Source organism: Furipterus horrens, unplaced genomic scaffold, assembly GCF_987537825.1.
Source record: "Furipterus horrens unplaced genomic scaffold, mFurHor1.1.pri manual_scaffold_3, whole genome shotgun sequence".
Taxonomy (NCBI): Eukaryota; Metazoa; Chordata; class Mammalia; order Chiroptera; family Furipteridae; genus Furipterus; species Furipterus horrens.
This window is the reverse complement of record NW_028327173.1, coordinates 31,752,422-31,772,956: the sequence shown is the minus strand read 5'-3', so window position 1 is coordinate 31,772,956 and position 20,535 is coordinate 31,752,422. Positions and strand designations below refer to the sequence as shown.

General features: G+C 41.4%; 2 protein-coding genes across 3 annotated transcripts in view; one reads left to right on the top strand and one right to left on the bottom strand.

Annotated features, from left to right (window-relative positions):
* Positions 1–349: 349 nt before the first annotated feature.
* On the bottom strand, positions 350–763 carry TEX38 (testis expressed 38). Its single transcript, XM_090271610.1, has one exon. It carries the CDS (start codon positions 746–748, stop codon positions 350–352), a length of 399 nt encoding a protein of 132 aa, XP_090127736.1. The 5' UTR covers positions 749–763.
* A 4,346-nt stretch (positions 764–5,109) lies between these two features.
* The window catches only part of ATPAF1 (ATP synthase mitochondrial F1 complex assembly factor 1), a 28,827-nt gene continuing 13,401 nt past the window's right edge, over positions 5,110–20,535 (top strand). For both annotated transcript variants that reach the window (XR_016509697.1, XM_090269395.1), the window contains exons 1-7: positions 5,110–5,464; positions 7,367–7,475; positions 10,783–10,833; positions 11,411–11,473; positions 14,778–14,828; positions 16,112–16,159; positions 19,873–19,968. Coding sequence is in view for 1 of the 2 variants with exons in the window: in XM_090269395.1 (XP_090125521.1) it covers positions 5,130–5,464; positions 7,367–7,475; positions 10,783–10,833; positions 11,411–11,473; positions 14,778–14,828; positions 16,112–16,159; positions 19,873–19,968 (753 nt within the window). In the remaining variant the exon portion in view is untranslated. The remainder of the gene's footprint in view (positions 5,465–7,366; positions 7,476–10,782; positions 10,834–11,410; positions 11,474–14,777; positions 14,829–16,111; positions 16,160–19,872; positions 19,969–20,535) is intronic.

Here is a 20,535-nt window from a genome sequence, read left to right as displayed (position 1 = left end):
CTTTGGGTACTTATCCCAGGGGCTGGCACACATTTTTGGTCTAAAATAAATACTGGGCCGAGGACTGTGGAGCCCATCACAAGCGCTGGTTCAGTGTCTCTTCCCAGTCAATCCTCCAGTTCCCATTTGTGTTGGTGATAACTCAGTGACCTTCAGTTTGATTTGCAAATTGTCCCCATCAAACAGGGGAAGGACTTTGTCCTCATAACAACAAATGAGACACAAGGGAGCCTGGAACGTTTTAAAATCTTTCATAATGTGGCATCAGATGGGCCTAGCTTGTGTCAGTGCTTCCTCTGAGGTTAGCTTTGTCCTGGTACCTCCAGCTTCTACCCTCAGTGAGAAGAAACTACAATTCTGAAGCAAAAGGCTTAGCACTGAAGCCTTGGTCCTCATGGGACAGTTCGGGGAGGGAATGAAAGTGGAGGTTCCTTTCAGGACATGTGGCCAAAGGGTAAGAGACCGAGTGGTTCAGCACTGGAGGTAGGTTACACAGGGAGAGGGCAAAGGACGCCTCCTGAAAGATGGGAACTGGGACTGGGGAGCCGATCTGGGGCCGAGGCACGGGGGCAGGTAGGGGCAGCTGTGGGACCAGCTGCAATGCAGGTTGCAGAGGGACAGAGGTCTCCACCTTGGGGCTGCTCTCTTGAGCAGCATAGCTCCTACTCTCAGGGCTGTCCAGCTCCCACAGAGGACATGAATTCGGGACCTCAGTCTCAGTCTTGGTGGCAGAAGGGGGAGGGCCCATGTTGATAGCTGCATTCAGGCCAGAGTGCCTTCACTTGTTAATCCAGTACAGCAGTGGGCTGTAGGGGAACGCAGCAGCTCCCATCACCTCCCCTCACTCCTGGGCACTTGCTTCCCGCCGCAAGTTCTTCCTCCAGTGCAGAAAGAGGATGTAGCCGCCAGTTACCACTGAGCACAGCCCCAGCAATCCAAAGTACAGCAAGACCCACACTAAGGCAATAAGAGAAAAAAAGAGGCAGGTTGGCTGATAGCTCTAGCTTGGGGCCTGAGCTGTTTCTCATTCCTCTCTTTAATCCATTCATCAGTTATTCCATCCACTTAACCACTCTCTTCATTCCTTCCCTCCCTCCTCATTGACTTCATCATTCTCTTAGTCAAAGCTAGATTTCCAGGGAACTTAAGAGGCCATCTTAGCCCTCTACAGGTAAGGAAAGGTATGTCGGAGGAGGGGCATGACCTGCCCCAGCTAAGTCAAGCCTCTTGTTCCCAACCCTGGATCCACCTAATCCACCAGATTGAGAAACCTCATTAAAGGCAAAGCTCATCAAGAAAGTAACGGTTTAACACTTGACAGGGACTCTAGTGCGCCATCCCATTCCACCACGCCCCTTACCCATTCTGTTGTGATGATCCTATGGTATTCATAGTACCCCTCTGCCCTCAAGGAGTCTTGAGTTTTCTAGAGGAAATCATATCCTAACTGCTTAGCACTCCTCCGTGCAGACAGCCATCACCCTATCCACGCAAAAGTCTTCTTCCCCAAGTGTCCTCCCAAGCTAAGGGCACGAAGCGAGGGCCAGGGATTGGAGGAGGGTCATTTACCACCAGGGAAGCTCAGCTCCTTTGACTGGGAATCCATAAGGTTGATCTTTGGTACTCTTCCAATTTCTTTGGAGAGGAGCTCACCTACCCATCTGTTCCATCAATAGGAGTCCTTGGGTTGTCCAGGCCCCATTGTTTTCCTAAAGATGAGGTCACTGAGTTCTGAATATTGAGCATTTTGAGGGCAGTGCTTGTGAAATCTTGAGTTAATGATAGCGACTCCATCTAATGGTGTCATAGAGTATATCTAACTGCTTCTATCAGGGACTGATCCAGCCACTGAATTGTCTGCCCCCTACCCCTTATAGTGAACCCACAGAGCAGCCCCAGGAAAGGGCCCCCATCCCTCGGGGCCTTAGTCATGTTGCTGGGCTTTAGAAAACAGTCAATGGAGACCTGTTCCCAGTGGGAAGTGGGGCAGGGAACACACACAGCTTTGGGCAGCCCTGCCCTCAAGATGCCTGTGACCAAGTTGTCAGGAGAAAACCTGTTCAAGGGAACTAAGTAATTAACGTCTCCTTTCTTGGCTCTTATCTCATTTTTGTTTCTTTACCTTCCTTCAAGTGGCACTTAATGTGCACCAGGTCCTGTAGGAGCTCCCCACTTGACGGCCCTGCATCCTTCCCAGCCTCACCTTCCTCACCACCCTCCACATACCTTTTCCTTCTGATCAGGACAGACTCCTTAACCCAGGCTGCTTCTTCACAGCTCTGGAGTTTTGCTCATACTGCCTCCACCTATGAGTGCCCCTCCCCACTCTTTCCCCTACTGAACACCTACTCATCCTTCAAGGCTCAGCTCAGCTCAACCCCCACACCCTGTGACAAACAGTTGTTTCAGGTGGCTTCCCAGAATCCCATTCTTTCCAGTTTGAAGGGGCTTTGTGCATTATATAGGACAAAGCCCCATCAGATGCGTGAGCCTGGAGGTACATTTCCCCTACCCAGCAACTCATCCTGTGGGACTTGCTTTAGTCAGGAACTTACTTGCTCACACCTCTTGTGACAACTTGATCCATTTATGGGCTGCTCAATTAGAAAGTCCTTTCCTAGTTAAGCCCAAATCAAGCCTCCCTGTACTATTCCTGGGCCTAGTTCAGCTTCTTGGCATCATTTGATTACTTCCCTTTTTGTGTACCCTCCACCCCCCAGCATGTTATTTGGGCACTATTTAGCACAGATTTCTCTCCAGGTTTCACTTACCCTCAGCTCTTCTCCTACCTCACCGGCTTCTCTTTGCAGTCTCCTTGGCTGGTTTCTCCTCTTTTCCCTGATCACGAAATGTTAGCCTGCCCTCAGTCCTTAGCCCTCTATCTACATTCACTCGCTCAGTGATCTCATTCAGACTCATAGCTTTAAATATCAATATATATACCTATATACACTGATGACAACTTTGTCTCTCCAGCCCAGACCACTCCCCAGAACTTTAAATTCATAAAAGCCTGATTGATTTCCGCACTTGCCAGTCTGTTAAGTGATCTCAGACTAGCATGTCCAAAACAAATCTCCTGATCATACACCCTCTAAAACTTACCCAGCCTGGGTGGGATTAAAGGGGGGAAGGAGGACCTACTCCAGTCTTTCTCCTCTGTATAAACAGCAACTCTATCCTTCTAGTTGTTCAGGTAAAAAGCCCATTAGTCACCCTCGACTCCTTTCATTCTTTTATACCCAAATTCACTCCATTAGCAAAATCTCTAGGCTTTGCTTTCAAAATCATTTTCCCACCACTATCACCTCATTCTAAATACCACCATCTCTCACTTGGATTATTAGTCTCCCCATAGGGTGACAACTCATCCTTGTTTGCCAGGGCCTGAAGAGGTTTTCAGGACATAGGACTTTCAAGGCTAAAGCCAGGTAAACCAGGACAAACTGGTCACCCTTGGGAGAGCTTTCATCCTTGCCCTCCATGCCCTATAATCCAGCAGCAGCCAGAATGATCCTTTTAAAAAAATAGATCATGTTACTTCTCTGCTCAAAACCTCCAGTGACTTCCCATTTCACTCAGATTTAAAATCAAAGTCTTTAACCAAGGCCTGCAAAGCCATGAACAACCTAACTCCCCACCCCCCATACTTCCTTCATACAATAACCTCCCTGGTGTTCTACAAGCAGGACAAGCATACTGCTACATCAGGGCCTTTGCATTCACCATTTCTTCTAGCTGGAAGACCCTTCCCCTAGATATCCATACAGATGATTACCTCATTTCTTTCAGGTCTCTGTTCAAATATCCCATATCTCTATTCTCTTAGTCTACTTTAAAAAAAAATAAGTAGTATATATCATCACCTAACATGATATATTTATTTATTGTGCTTCACCCCAGTAGAATGTAAGATCTCTGAATTAATGTAAACAAGGAAATAAATACCAAAGAATTTCAGGTAATCATAACTGCTATGGAGACAAAATAAGGTAATGAGAAGAATATAAGGAAATTGGGGTGATGGGGGAGTGCGTCAAGAAAAGCCCCTTTGAAGTAGGCATTGACTTGTGGACTGAGCCCTAAATGATGAGGCAGCCATGTGTAAGTCCAAGTAGAGGGATCAGCCAGTGCAAGGATCCTGAGGCATGTACAGTCTGGCACAGTCTGGCACACTTGAAGGACTTACTAATAGGAATTCAGCACAGGCCCCAACCCAGAGCCAATCTCCATGAATACAGGTTGGACTACTGAGCAGAGTGGAAGGCTCGGTCCCTGCCCCTCAGGGGTCCATCGTTCAGGAAGGATTTCTATCAGGTAAGACCCAGACAGAAAGTACTTCCATGGAGGCAAACTGATCAGTGCTATCGCAGACCACCTACCACAGGCCTGGCCCTGAGCTGGGAGCAGGAGAGGCACAGATATGTTGATGGTCTGTCCCTGATCCCAGGAACTCACACCATGTTCAGGAGGGTGGGTGAAGATGGTGGCCTTGGGTGAAGAAAGAGGAAGATAAAGCATTTCATGGATCAAAAATAGTCTAAATAAAGACTTGTCAGGACAAGTCCAGGTCTGTTTTGGGGAAGGAGAGCAGATCAGTTTGACTGGAGTTCAAGACAGATGGCAGGAAGTATAGGGAGGACTGGGCTTCAGAGGCTGCTGGCATCTTGAAACGAGTTCAGGCCTCCGTAGCCTAATTTGGACGAGTAGCTTAATGATTCTCCTTCTGTTTCTGAGGGAAAAGCCTGCCTCACAGCGTGGGAAGCAGATAGTGTTCTGCACATAGAAAAGCTCAGTAAAGAGAAGCTGCTCTTGTGATTATAATTAATGAAAGGACCTGCGATGCTTAAGGACAAATACGACAAGAAACTGCCAAAAAGAATTTAAAAGGGAGCGAGCTCGGTGAGAATCAGCAGATCTGAGCGGCTTTCAAGAGATTTGGAGAGCAGCGGCTGCTAGTAAGGAGCCGGAGGGCCTGAATCCAGGCAGGCTCCGGGGAGGAGGCGGACGGTGGCACAAGGAAGTGCAGAGGAAATGAGGCCCTTTCTCCCCGCCCTGTCCCGGCTCCCGGAACCTTGGGCGCGCGGAACCTCGAGGCCGGAGCGCCGGCGCGGCGGACCCGGAGCGCGATGGAGCGAGCGCACGGGCCGCGGGCCGAGGCCAATGCGCCTAAGGACGACGACGAGGAGGTGGAGGTGGGGGTAGCCATGGCTGCCGTGGTGGCGGCGACGGGTGGCGCCGGTCCGGCCGTCTTGCAGTTGGCTGGCCTCTATCGGGGCCTGTGCGCGGTGCGCAGCCGCGCCCCGGGCCTGGGGTTCGTGTCACCCGCGCAGCTGCGCGTGTTCCCGGTGCGCTGCGGTTCTCGCCGGCCCGTGGGGGGCGCCGACGGCAGCAAGGTTGGGGACGAGCTCGAGACCAACCCTTTCTACGACCGCTACCGCGACAAGATCCAGCAGCTGCGCAGGTGCGGGCCGCGGCCGGCCGGCGACGGGAAGGGAGGAGGGGCGGCGCTCAGCCTGCGTTTCTGGTGTGTCTCAATGCTTACAACATCCCTGCGAGGTGGGCACTATTACTGTCCCTGTTCGACAGGTGCTGTACCTAGGCTCAGAGAGGCAAGATCACTTGCCTCAAGTCACACAACTAGTGTCAGAGCTCAGAGTCTCCGCAGACCCCTGGCTTTTTCTCCGTTGTCTGCCTTTCTACTTCAGTTCTCAAAGACTCTTATTAAAGGCCTTGCGAAGCAGGCAGCTCCAAGACACACCTGCCTTATAGTAATGGGAAAATGGAGCCTTCCAGAGAAGGGGCTTGACTTGCTCAAGGTCACATATTGAGTCAGCTGAGGTCTGGCCTGGAACTGCTGTTCCCGAGCTCCTAGCCAGAGCTCTGAGTGCAAGGAAAGGAGATTGGAGGTAGGACCAGGACATCAAAGACTGGTAGTGTCACAGCTGGATCATCAATTGAACCCTCTCATTAAGATGAAAAAACAGGATCAGAGAGGGTAAGAGACCTGCCCAAGAACACACAGCTGGTTGGGATTCATTTGACTTGAAATCCAGGGTTCCTAACCCTATCTGTCAGCTTCCAGATGAAAGGACCTGGAGATAGGGGTGTATATGAAAAGGGGCCAAAAACAAAAAAAACTAGAGAAATTTTAGCTAGAGAAGATAAATTTAAGGGGTGACATAATAGTAATTTTCAAGTGCTCATACAAAAGGAATTAGACATTTCTCTTATTCCTGAAGATGAAAGATACAGAGAGATAAATTTAGGCTCAGAACATTTTAATAATAAAAAACATCCAAGGCAGTAGTGCACAGACTCCACTGCCTAAGTCACTCCTCACTGTTTCTCCACTCATTAAGGGAGGCCTAGGTGTTGCTGTGGACACTGACAGCACTCACCCTGGTTCTGGCACTCGCAGCCCAGGCTGGGCAGTTGCCACACCCCACTGGGCAGGACCCCTGGAACCATTACACGGAGGAACTGGTGCAGAGGGAAGGAAGTTGCACTCATGTACATGGCAGTGAAGGGAGTGGTGTTTAATGTCACCTCTGGAAAGGAGTTTTATGGAAGAGGCACCCCCTACAGTGCCTTGACCAGCCAGGATTCCACCAGAGGTGAGCAAGATGGCCTTGGATCTTGTAGATGTCTTATAGGTCTCATGGCTGAGGAGCTGGAGTCTTCACCAGTGTACAGAGCTAAATATCACATCATTAGCTACACATCTTAAAGAATTCTTAACAAGGACAGCAGCCTCAACCTGGACTTCAGGTGTAAGGACCAACCCCATTTTGACAAAAATGAAAAGTTCTGATGATTCATTTGCAGGAGTAGGTTTTTGGAGAGGGTCAGAGAGATACTCACATGCTAAATCTTCTTCTGCAAAACAGGCTGCCTGAAGCCTCTGAACCTCGTACATCTAAATAAACAGATGTTTAACCTAGGGAGATGTCCAGGAACTAGATGTGTTCAAATAAAAGCTTGACATCTGGTAGGAATGCTATTGGATTCCTGCCTGAGGAGATACCCAGCCAGATGACCTCATAGTGCCCTTCCCATCTTGAGGTTTTGTATTCCATGTACCCTGAGAGTAGTAAGTACCTGAGGGACTAAGCTCTGTCAGCCTAGGGAATATTCTGCAGGAGAAAAGTGTTACAAAGCCTCTTGAAGATTAACAATAAATAAAAGCTGGTCTTCTTTTTCCTCTTCTTGATTTATAGCCCTGTGCTCAGGCCTCACCAACTAAAGGCATATCCTCCAGCCTCTAAATGCCTGTGTCCTCTCTGCGGAAGTGGAACATGATATTTTGTTCTTTCCAAATCCAAGAAGGCCCAAGTGGTTTAACTTTTGTTTTACCTTTGATCAGATCTGACCCAGCTGCTTTTGAGTCCCGGCTGGAGAAACGCAGTGAGTTTCGGAAGCAACCAGTGGGGCACTCCAGGCAAGGTGACTTTATCAAATGCATGGAAGAGAAGGTAACAGCTGTCCCTTTTGTGTTGTTGGCTCACCAGTGCTCTACATTCTCAACCCCAACCCTTATCCTGGAAATGTACTCATTAATGGGTCAGCTGAATGAACTGAGCATAGCCTGTCTCTACTCAGCTCAGTCTCCATCCATAAATGGTATCCTACCTTTCCGGTAAATTACTGTAGTCATGTGGAGATACAGAGGGATAGAAAGGGTAGCTGCCGCTCCCAGGGGTGCAGTCGAGTGACCAAGGTAAGGCACACATGGCAGTGGGCTGTAGAGACTGGGAGGTTAAAAAAGTGCTTAATAGCTATTGTTATCTTTAAATAAGAATCAGAGCTGGGGGCAAGCATGTTGAAAGCTGTGTATAGGAAAAATAATCTAATGCTGAGCTTTTTAAACCTTTTGACCATGACTCATAGTAAGAAATATGTTTTACATTATAATTTAGTACACAAATAAGTATATGATTATAACTGGAACAAAATTTTTACAAAACAATGCTTTTGGTACATACAGTGTACTCTTAATTATTTATTTCATCTTTTGAAAAACTTTGGCCATGATCCACTAAATTGATTTCAACCTATGATTTGAAAAGTATTTATCTAGGATGATGCACAGAATTAATTGGAGCGGGAGAGGCCAAAACCAGGGAGAATGTACAGTAATCCAGGTGTGGGCTGTGTGTGTCTGAAGTAAAGTAGTTACAGTGGACAATTAGGATTCTACATTGTGTTTAAAATGAGAGAGGTTTCTTTTGCTCGGAGAATAACTTTTTTAGGTTTGGGTAGCCTAAGTTTTATGATAATCCACTCAGTCTTTTAATAAGTGGTTAATTAGAATAAGAGCAACTAGTGAGTTAATTGTTACAGGGTTGGGGAGCAAATTCAACCTCCTATGACAAAAATAGTTTACAACTTTATGTGAACAAACAACCCTACTATAAATATTTTAACAAATGTAATTTCCTATAATAAACTCATATTGCCAATAATAGTTCTTTATTATAAACTTTCGATATTATATAGGAAAGCTCTTTGCCCCTTTTTGTAGACAAACTTAGAAATTCAGCTTTACGATAAGATGTAGATTAAGTAAAGATTTCATTTAAATCATGACAACTCTTAGGTGAATATTTACTTACTATCTTTCTTATCTAGCTATATAGAGGAAGGCTAATTGCTGGTGGCTCCATTTCAAAAGCCTCTTCTTTACTTTGAGTAATTGGTTCCTATCACATGAGACCCAACATCCCCTTTTTGCAACAATTTTTTGTAAATTCTCCCTTTTCTACCCTGAAATAAAATGTAGACAATATATAATTTGGGGGGGAGAGGGCAGTCAATACAGTGCCTTGTCATATAAAGGAAAATATTTTTAATAAAATACATATTTTAGTACATAAGTTTTTGAGCACAATTATTCTGTGAGACCTAACACAGTCATCAGATGCTATCTGTGACATCACCATGAATACATAAGCAGCAAAAACTGACTGGTACAGGGTGTTGTGTTGGTGATTATAAAAACTTCCACACCATGAGCAGTGTTGTAATCAGTGTCCCTCATGAGATTCCACAATACAGTCTTCTCTCAAGTTACATGTAGTTGCTTCTGAAAAAGTTAGTGTTTATTAAAGCCATGTTTTTAAAAAATAGAGAGAAGAAAGGAAGGAAGGAAGGAAGAAAGAAAAACAAAACAGAGTTAGATTCTAGGCCCAGGTAATTATGAAAAGGTTTTTCACTTAAAAGGGTGTCTGGCTAGACATGGAGAAGTTGTGCAGGATGAGGGAAAATCCTTCATTATGTAGAACCCATTTGTAAAATTGTAGCTCATTTAGCATCCCTGTCCCTCCCATAAATGCAGGTGTCACCATCTAGTCAATTATTGTGATAGCAAAAAAGTTGTCCCCACAGATTTCGAAAGGATCCATAGGGGAGTAGTAACGTACTCATTTAAATTTATTATTAAGCGCTCTTGAGACTTTGGCACATAGTTTCAATTACCTTATTACCTTATTTCACTGATTCTCACGTTCACGTATTTTTCACATTTTGACATCTCTAAAATGGTCTTAAAATCAGTAACAAAATATAACTGTTGTGTTTAGTTGGCATCATTTTCTGTTACATAATGGTGCTTTTTAAGATCAGTGGTGCCTTTGATTAGATAAAATGTAATAAGCTTAAATTTTTTATTTTTGTAAGTGAAAATGGAAATGAAGAAGGAACTGGAGGCACATTGTGGGGAGAGAATATACAAGGCTTTGTGATTGAAAGGTGAAGGCAGTTATGCATATGGAGAGCTTTGTTTGTTTTGTTTTCACAATATACCTAAAGGTGACTGGTAAGAAAATGAAATCAACGATCTCTTTTTTTTTTGGATAGTTTTCATGTGAAGGAAAGACTGCATTAGGATGCTGTCAGGGTGTAGGGGTATGACCAAAAAGACCAGGGTGCATCCAATAGGTGTTTCTACACCAGGCTTTTGTCTAATTTATGGGTATGAGTTCAATGGGCATAATTGATGAAAGGTTTGAATTTATTAAAGCACAGAGTAATGAATAAAAGGCAGGGTGTTATGCAGAAATGCTTTTCAGCTTCAGAATCCCAGATATAGCTTGTACTCCTTTCCCCTGAAAGGTATGGTCTTGAACTGAGAAGTTGAGTGGAAGACTCAGAACGACTCACTCCCACTATAAGAAACAACTCAGAATAGGATTTCCTGACTGTGGCCTTTATCTGAGGTAGTGGATTAAGAAAGAAAGTAATCACCGTCAGTTGGTGTTGGCCTTTTTTTGAGGCAAAACCTAATTTGATGGAAGGAATATTATAATAAAACCAAGTACTGATAAAACTCAGTAGTCTGCTGATGATGTGTAACTCAGAAGTGCTGTCACAGATAAGAAGCAGCCTTGGAAAAGATGGCTTTCCATTTCTCATCTCCTCTGTAGTCACTGTGGAGCTGATCAGAGGGCAGAGCACAGAAAACCCAAGCGGCCCTCATTCTGGGAAGGACTCCCTTTCATCCATCGTGGCAGGTGTAGGATGCTGCACTCTCAGTAATGGTAGATGCTGCTTGCTAACAAAGGAATCTTTTCTCATCACTGTATCTCAGATCTTAGTCATAGAAAAGTTGTCTCACAAACCACAACTCTAAGAACAGTATATACAGTTTCTATATGGAGTGGAGAGAAGTGAGTTCGTTGGTGCAGAATTACTCAAGGAGATATTGGGCACCTCACCTCGCTTAGTGGTCCTTTCTTCTGAGTAAAGTATAGATTAATATCCTGTGTCTGTAATATATTTCAGATAAACGCTTCAGGGAAACAGCCTATGAGCCGAGGATTCACTAAACACAAGGTAGGTTTCTAATTGAAGTTTGAAGACACATAGAACATCTATAACAAGAGGCTGCAAATTTGAACTTATTTACTGTGGTTCAATGATTTTGTGATTTGTCAACTGTGGATATGAGAAATGTTTCTATGAATATTTGTGTCCTTGATGTAACCCCTAGCATAAGTGTGGGTCCTGGGGGTGCTAGAGGAAATATAGTGACATCTTTTTTTTTCTATAGGAATTTGCTTTTAAAAATCAAATAAAACCATATTTACTCTGTCATTTAATTTGCAAATAAGGAGCCACTCCTAGCAGAATAGCAGTTAAAGATAACCAAAATTTCTTTTCCCAGTTGCAAAGTGCTGCATTGCTCATAGTGAGGGTGAAGCATTTAGGACATACCTGTAGATACTTCCCAGGAGTAGAACTGCGGAAACCTCACTTCTCTCCACATAGGCTCTTCTTACACTTGTATTCTCCTTATTGGAGATCTGATTATCTGTCCTGACATGTTGCTTCCCACAAGGCTTACAGATAAAATTAAGCTGTTTTATTTTTTTAATTGTGGGTACTAATTGCCTTTTATTTTTTCTTTCAGACTCTCAGTTCAATCTTCAACATTGAGATGGTGAAAGACAAAACTGCAGATGAAATAAAACAGGTAATGAATGAAGATGGGGTGACATACTTTATGAAGATGTGTGCTCTATGAACCAAATCTGAAAGTAGAGAGGAGCATACATTTCCTGACACCTCTTTGTAGGCAAAATGAAAAGTGCCCATAGATAGTAAAAGTGTTGAATTGCCTGAAAAATAGTATTATAAGAAAACTTGTCTTTCTTGGTCTCACTCCTGTATATCTAATCAACTCACATTTCCCCTTTCTTTTTCATTCCTGTTGCCCACATCTTATTTAAAATCATCATTACTCTATACCTGTATTACTATACTGCCTTTCTAAATAGGTTCCCTGCTTTTATTTCTCCCACTCCCCCCTTCATATCCTCACCAGCTGAATCCTTTTAACGTTCTGCTTCCATTATGGAGAAGAATAATGTATTGGTTAAGAACACAGACTCTAGAACCAAGCTGCCTTTTTTAAGTCCAGCTCTGCCCACTTCCTAGCTGAATGACTTTGATAAGTTAGTTTACCCCTCAGAGCCTTAGTTTCCCTATCTGTAAAGTGGAAATAATAATAGTACTTACCTCATAGAGTTGTTTTGGGAATTAAATGAGTTATTATTTGTAAAGCACTTAAAACAGTTAATGGCACAGAGTAAGTGCTATATTTGTGTTTTTAAATAAGTGAATAAAAATATTATGTTAGTAACTTCCTCCATTATCATAGGACCTTCTATAGGAAGTTTCCTGGACACCTTCCTTCAAAGCACTCTTTAGTCATTCCAATACCTTGATTTACATGTCTATTTAAATTTTCATGTGTATGACTTTTTCTCTCATTAGACTATAATGTGCTATTTATTGACATTTGTTATAGTTCCATGAATTATATTTTAGGTATATTGGGAGAATCAAAATCATAAAAGCAGTATACTGTGTGTCAGGTACTGTATTTAGTGCCTCATATACACTATTTCATTAAATTCTCAAAACCACTTTGTAAAGTAAGTGCTATTATTCCTAATTTACCCCTGAGGAAACCATAACTTAAAGGTATTAAGTGACTTGGTAAGTGGTAGAGCTAGGACACAAACCCATGTCTGTTTGACTCTGCATTATATTCCCTTATGGGAAGTTGTGTGAATTGCCATGGTTTTCCTTTGCGTGCTGTATCATTCATTTCAGCAAGCATTTATTGAATACCTATTAAATATCGGGCTCTGTGCCAAACAGGGAAGTAAATGAGAGAATTCCCTCCTCTCAAGGAGCTTTAGCCTAGTGGAAGGACAGACATAAAATAAGGACAGCACAGAGTTTTAACCTGTTATCAGAGACTTACGCGAAGTCTCAAGGAGACCTCAAACTGCCTTTCGGAAGACATGCCAATGGAAAGTGGACACCAAGCATGTCTTTTAGGCTTCTCTAAGCCAGGCCAGGAATCCTGGTCATATGACAAATATCATTTAGACCTATAATTTTAGATACAAATTTCTGTTTGTTAAAATGATTTTGAGTAACCAAGGTCAACTATGTTAGGAAACATCTATCAATCTAATACATTTTAGTGTTTATTCATATCTACTAGTATACAAGGTCTGTCTAGAAGGTATCCGGCCATATAATATGAAAAACAGAGACGTTTATTAAAGAAAATACACACGACAGGAAACACTGTACATAGGACAATGATGCCTCAGTCCTCTTCAATGTAGGTACCTTGGGACCTCACACATTTCTGCCAATTCACAATCAGCTGCCCCATCGTATTTTCCTTAATCTAATCAATGGTCTGAAATCTTTCCCCTTTGAAAGGTGATTTTAGTTTGGGGAAAAGTCAGAAGTCACAGGGCACCAAATGTAGGCTGTAGAGGGTATGAGTCACCTGGGCGATTTGATATTTTGCCAAAAAACTGCAGGAGACGTGATGCATGAGCAGGCACGTTGTCATGATGAAGCTGTCAGTCACCAGTTGCCCAGAGCTGCGGCCTTCTGAATCATCCAAAAAGTTTCTGCAGAGGAATGTTCAAGCTTAATACAAAATTTGATGCAGATTCATTGCTCTACTTGCTTAGTCATTTTGGATGTAACAGCCACACAGTACACATGTTTACTCAACAGCATCTACCGCCCCCACTGACTAGCACAGTGAAGTCGTCATTGTTCACACATGCACATTCCAGTCCACTCTCCCTGGCTACCAGGTTACACTGATGTTGCACAAACTGTTCTCCGTATATTAACAATACCTGGGCTTTGTCCAGGCAGACCTCTTAAATAAAAATAAGCAGGATATGCTATCCTTAAAATGAGAAGACAGTGTTCTGACATGAAAAAATAAAAAAGCAAAGCAAGCTTAGGCTGCATTGATAGAGTGATCTGCCCCAGCCGTAGGAAGTGATAGTCCTTCTGTGCTCTGTGTTGGTTAGATCACACTTTGATTAGTATCTTCAGTTGGGGTCCCCCATTTAATGGGAATGTTAACAAAGCAAAGCAACTTTGAAGGAGGGTGACTCATTCTTCAACACCAGCTCAGGTATCACCTTGGCTCTGGTGCCTTCCCCTACTTCTGTGCCCTTGCTAATGTTGTCATTCTCTGCTTAAAATATATCTCTTATCTTCTACCCTGTTTGTCTTTCCAGACTCCCTATTCACCTGACTGGCTCCTGATCATTTTTCAAGATGTACCTTAAGTGTCCCCTCCTCTGGCACTCATTCTCTAACTTGGGTTAAGTGCCTCTTTGTTGCCCTCAGAGCACCTCAGCTCTGGTTTGCATTGTAGTTCTGTTGTGCTAAGCACAGACCTACACTATTTCAACTTGTCTTCACAACCATCTTGTGAGGTTGATACTGTTTCTGTTTTATTGATGGTTATATAGATATTATTTAGTTATTTTTCAGTAATTTTTCCAAAGTAGCAGAGCTATCAAATGATTGGAGCTATGATTTGTATCCAGGTCTGCCTGATTCCAGACCCTGCATACTAAGTGACTGATGTCCTGCTCTCTGAGAAGGCCCACACTTGGCTAGGGAGTTTGGATTTTGGACAGGAAGAGAGAAGATATGAAAAAAAAGAGCTTGTCTATTACATACAAGGCACATCTTGAGAAAAATGATTAATAAGGTCATAGAAATTTGTTATTAAGAGTTACAGTTTAATCATCTAGAAGAGTAGATGGTATTAAATCTTTTCGTAATGTTGAACTAGTAATAAAAGTATTACATTACATCTTCCTCTCTGTTATCAAAGAGCATGTTACTGTGAGCAGTGAAAGCTGTCATCATTTTTTGGTGCAGGTTGGAAAGATTACCCACATGTCACAAACATACTCTCTTTTTTTGTACAGATTTGGCAGCAGTATTTTGCAGCAAAAGATACAGTCTACGCAGTTATTCCTGTAAGTAGTTTGGAGGGGAAAATGAGAGTGTTATAGCATGAAGGTCAGGTCTCTAACCTTAGCAGGCAGTTGCCTTTGCTTTTGCCATGTTTATTGCCTCTTGAGAACTTACATTTATAGCTCTCAGGGTTTTTATTATGCCCTGAGCACCGAAGATTGGAAGCTCCATATGGTATATTTATGGCTCTTGTTTTCCCTCTTTCTGGTTTAGAAATGTCTCTTTAAGTCAAGTCTCTGACAAGGGAGCATGGTGTAAGTTCATGTTGTTAAGCTATTTCCAAGTCTTTTATTTCTTTTTGGTGTTTTCCAAGCTATTGGAATTTAACACAGGGCCTCTAGCATAGGTTTCTTCCTTTTCTTAAAATTGATTTGAGAGAGAGAGAGAGAAAGAGACATTGATTTGTTGTTCCACTTATTTATGCCTTCATTGGTTGATTCTTGTATGTACCCTGACCAGGAATCAAACCTACAACCTTGGCATATCGGGACAATGCTCTAATCAACCGAGCTCTCCAGACAGGGCCAGTTTCTTCCCTTCTTATCTAGTAAGTGAGCTGGCTTGGGGCATCCTCCTAATTTTGGGGGGCATTTCCCCTTAGCAAGTGGCATTTTCATGTGGGTTTTTTTTACCACTTCTTGAAATTGCTGTCTTGAAGATAGATAGTTACTGACCACTGCTTGACCATTGAGATCAGCATTTGATGCACTGGGTTATCAGCTGGTTCTTTAATTGTTCTTCTTCCCTGAAGAGGTAGAAGTTTAGGGTAAGTTTATATTAAGAGCATAAATATATACCACGCTTATATGTTTAAGTGTAAGATTAAGGACAAAGACTTATAGACAGAAAAATAAAGCCAGGCCTTTCGATCGTTGTGATAGTATTGCTATTTTCTTCTGTCTCTATTATATATATATACCCTTTCCCTTTATAAGTTCAAAAGCCAAAGAATCTGTACTTCTATGATATTTCAGATCTCTAATACTGGCTCATTGTTTGAGCAGGCCTTTTCAGGCTTCCTTCAGGCAGACTTAGTGACCTGATACCTCAGACACCTGGCAGGGTCCCCTGGAGAGTGTGGGGCATTTGGAGTATACACTGCTCACACACAGTTCGGACATTGAACAGCAAAGAATACATCTGGTTTTTCCAGATGGATTTGTAAATTATGAAATTTAGATTGTTTTAATTGCATTTAGTTCTAGAGTTTGGTCTTGGTGAATGTATGTGTGATTGAAGCCTTTTATGTTTTTTTGTTCATGAATTTTATTTCTTTCTAACACAGGAAGAGAAGTTTGATTTGATCTGGAACCGGGCTCAGTCCTGTCCAACAGTAAGTTTCTGGATTGCTTATCAATGCTGCCAACAAGGATGTTTTCTAACCGATCTCTTCATGTTCCATACTACCTCATGCTATAGTTCTGTTTATTTAACAAAGATGCTCATATGTTGATTATACTAATTGAAATTTTTAGCCTTATGAAATCATGTGAATTTAGCCCAATAAGTCTCTGACTTTTAAAATAATCTCAGCCCTTTCTGATCTGGATCTTAATCTGTCAGTTTAAGTAAATGTTGGATGCAGCACCTGAGACCATAATATTTTCAACTTCCTTTAAGTGTCTGTTTTATTAGCAGTTTTCTTTTCAGTTTTGGCCATGCTATCCTGATTATATGTAACTAAAACAAATTATGAGATTGTTGCTGGTGAAATGAGCTACCAGAAGACCTAAGGGAAGGAAATAGGTGAGCTCAGCCAGCTGACTGGGTGTTGATAATAATTTCTAGAATTCTCAAAAAATTTTTCCAAACATTGCCAAGAGAAAATAAAGAACATCTAAGTAAATGAAAAAACATACCATGTTCATGGATTAGATGACTCCATATCATTGCCATTTTTCCCCAAATTGATATCTAGACTATAATACCAATCAAAAGTCCAATAGGCTTTTTTAAAAAGAATTTGATGAGCTGATTGATTGATTGATTGATTGATTTTTAGCAGCAAAGCAAGGCGTTTATTCACGAGTCTGCAGAGTTGGGCACACAGCCAGCCAGGGGCATGTGCACCTTGATGAGCTGATTTAAAAAATTTATTTGGATATCCAAAGGACCTAGAATAACAAAACAATTTTGAAAAAGAACAGCATTAGAGGACTTACATTATCTGGCTTCAAGACTTATTATAAAACTACAATAATGAAGACAGTATGGTATTGGCATAAAAATAGACATATACATAAGTGGAACAGAGTAGAGAATCCAGAAATAGACCAATATATGTGTGGTCAGTTGTTTTCCAGCAAAGAGGCCAAGGTGATTAGATGGAGGAAAGGATAATCTTTTTAAAAAATTACTCCTCACCCAAGGATATGTTTATTGACATTAGAGAAGAAGGGAGCGAGACAGAAACATTGATGTGAGAAAGAAACATAGATCGGTTGCCTCCCATACACCCCTGACCGGCGTTCAAACCTGCAACCTTTGGGTGTAAGGGATGATGCTTCAAACAACTGAGCCACCCAGTCAGGCAGGATAATCTTACCTTACCCTGTAGCCAATAGTTAACTCAAAATAGATCATAGAATCTTCATGATCTCGGTTTTGGTGATCTTAGATTGAATCTTAGTGATCTTGGGTTTAGCAAAGATTTCTTAAGTACATCACAAAAAGCACAAACTATTAAAAAAATAAATTACATTTCATCAAAATTAACTTTCTATTTGTATACCCATGTTCAGAGCAGAATTAATCATAATAGCCAAAAGGTAGAAGCAACCCAAGTGTCCATTAACAGATAAATAGATAAATAAAATGTGTGTGTATGTCTATATATATGCATGTATATAAAATAGACTATTATTCAACTTTAAAAAGGAAGGAAATTCTCACACATACTACAACATGGATGAACCTTGAAGACATTCTGCTAAGTGAAATAAGCTGGACACAAATAGATAAATACTGTATGATTCCACATATATGTGAGGTACTTAGTGTAGTCAGACTTATAGACACAAAGTAGAAGGGTGGTTTTCAGGGACTGGGAGGAAGAGGAGATAGAGATTTATTGTTTAATGAATATGGAGTTTCAGCTTGGAAAAATGAAAAAAGTTCTGGAGATGACAGGTGGTAATGGTTACACAACATTGTGAATGTACATAATGCCACTGAAAAGTACACTTAAAAATAGTTAAAATGGTAACTTTTATGTAATACATATTTTTAATTTCTGCTTCTCAAAAGACATTGTTATGAAAATGAAAGATAAGTCACAGACTGGGAGAAAATATTTGCAAGACATATATTGACAAATGACTTATATCTAGAATATATTAAAAACTCCTACAGCTTAATAATAAGAGGATAGGCAACCCAATTAACAAATGGGCAAAAGATTCAGACAATTCACCAATGAAGTAGGATGGCAGATAAACACCTAAAAAGTGCTTGACATCATGGGCATAATGGGAATGCAAATTAAAACCACAGAAAGATACCACCAGTATGACTAAAATTAAAAAGACTGACCATACCAGGTGTTGCTGAGGATATGAAACAACTAGAACTCTCATATATTGCTGATAAGAATGTAAAATGGTACAACCACCCTGAAAACAGTGTGGCAGTTTCTTAAAAGTTATGCATGTGCCTGCCATACTACCCAGCCATTCTACTCCTAGATATTTTCCTAAGAGAACTGAAAGTGCGCGTAAATACAATGACTGTACGGATGTTCATAGTAGCTTTATTTGTAATAACAAAATACTGAAAAATATCCAAATCTATCACAGGTGAATAAATTAAAAATTGTGGTATGTGTGTACCTATATAGAATGGAATAATGCTCAGGAATGAGAAGGAATGCCCTAGTGATATGTGCAATAATGTGGATAGGTCAGAAAATAATTGTGCTGAAGAAAAGAAGCCAAACCAAAATGAAGTACAGATTCTGCGGTTACCTTTATACAAAATTCTAGAAAATGCAGACTCACTGGTAGTGACAGAAACCAAATCAGGGGTTGCTTAGGGACAGCTGGGAAGAGAAAGGTGAATTACAAAGGGACTTTTTGGAGATGTTCATTATGTTGATTGTGGTAATGGTTTCACAGTACACATATATCAAAACTCATCTACTTGTGCACTTTTAATATGTGTAACCTAATTATGCTTCAAGTAGACCTCAATAAAAGCTCTAAAAAATGTTTTTCTTAACAAGGGGCCAGCTATTAAGTAGGCACTGAGGTTATTTCATTAATATAATAAAACTGAGCCTGAGTGGTTGGCAGTAAGGAGATAATCCCATGACTGGTGCATGTTGTATTGATTATACTTCATGTTCTGGCACCATTCTCTCCTCCATCACTCATCGCCAGTTCTAAACATCTTGAGTATAAAACTAATCATTTGTTGGTGTTTAGAGCTGCAGTATCAGCCTCAGATGATAAAATATGGAGTGATTACAGTAGTTGGAACAAAAATTAATTTAGCAGCATTAGGAAGTTTAGAAATTGAAAAAGACCCAAATGTTCATCAATGGAAGAATAGATAAATTGCGGTGAATTCCTATAGTAGAAATCCACACAACAGTGAAAAATTAATGAATTGAAATTATAGTTATCAACATGGATAAATCTCAGAAGTATAATGTGACATGAAAAGAGCAAGTTGTAAAAGTGTACATGATGAGATTTATGTTTGTAAACACACAAACAATACTGTTTCTTGTTTATGGATATACACATACACATTAACAGGATAAACACTTGAAAGGGAATGGCAGTCAGGAAATGCAGGATCGCTGTCACTCTGCACTGGGATTGGAATGGGTTACACAGAGAGCTTCGGCTGGATATCTAATCCTCGCTTTCTTAAGTGGGTTGGGAAGTGTCTGTGTGTTTGTTATATTACCATGTATGAATTTCATAATTTTAAAAATTGTTTTAAACCAAATATTGAAGAAATTGAGTGAATGACATAGGCAGTTGGGCATAGAGGACATGATTTATTTATTCATCTGCCTCCTTGTGTGTTGGTTTCCCACAGTTTCTATGTGCACTACCAAGAAGGGAAGGCTATGAGTTCTTTGTAGGACAATGGTCAGGCACTGAACTCCACTTCACTGCACTTATAAACATTCAGGTAGGTGGCTTATGCTCATCCGCTAGAGGGAAGAGGCCTACCCCTTGGTGGGACTATGAGCCCTCGCTGAGGCTCAAGGACCCGGGATATGTACTAACTCCCAGCAGTATTTGCCGTAGCATTGACGAATTGTCATACTTGGTATGCTGGGCTAGCTTTCTAGGCCCTATTCACTACCTCAAAATTGGAAAAGACCCCAAAACATGTTCTGTGACTACTTCGGGCTCTCTCCTGTCTCTTCTTCAGACCTCTAAAACATTTACTGCATGTGCCTCAGTTAACAAACATGGGTAAGTTATAACGGTTATCTTTTTAACCTTAAGGACGTCTCCATGTCTTACATGAGTTTTACTAATCAAGTCAGCACTTTCTAAGGTGCTAGATGCATAGTTTCTATTCCATAGATGTTTTTTTGTTTGCTTCCTTCCTTTTTCTTTTTCATTTTATTCCAAAATATTAGATTAAGTTCAGTCTAAAGCATTTGAAGCTTTTAAAATAAAAGTCAGTATTTTACATTAGATCATAACTAGGATTGACATTCTATATTTGGATGCCAAATCTGGCAAA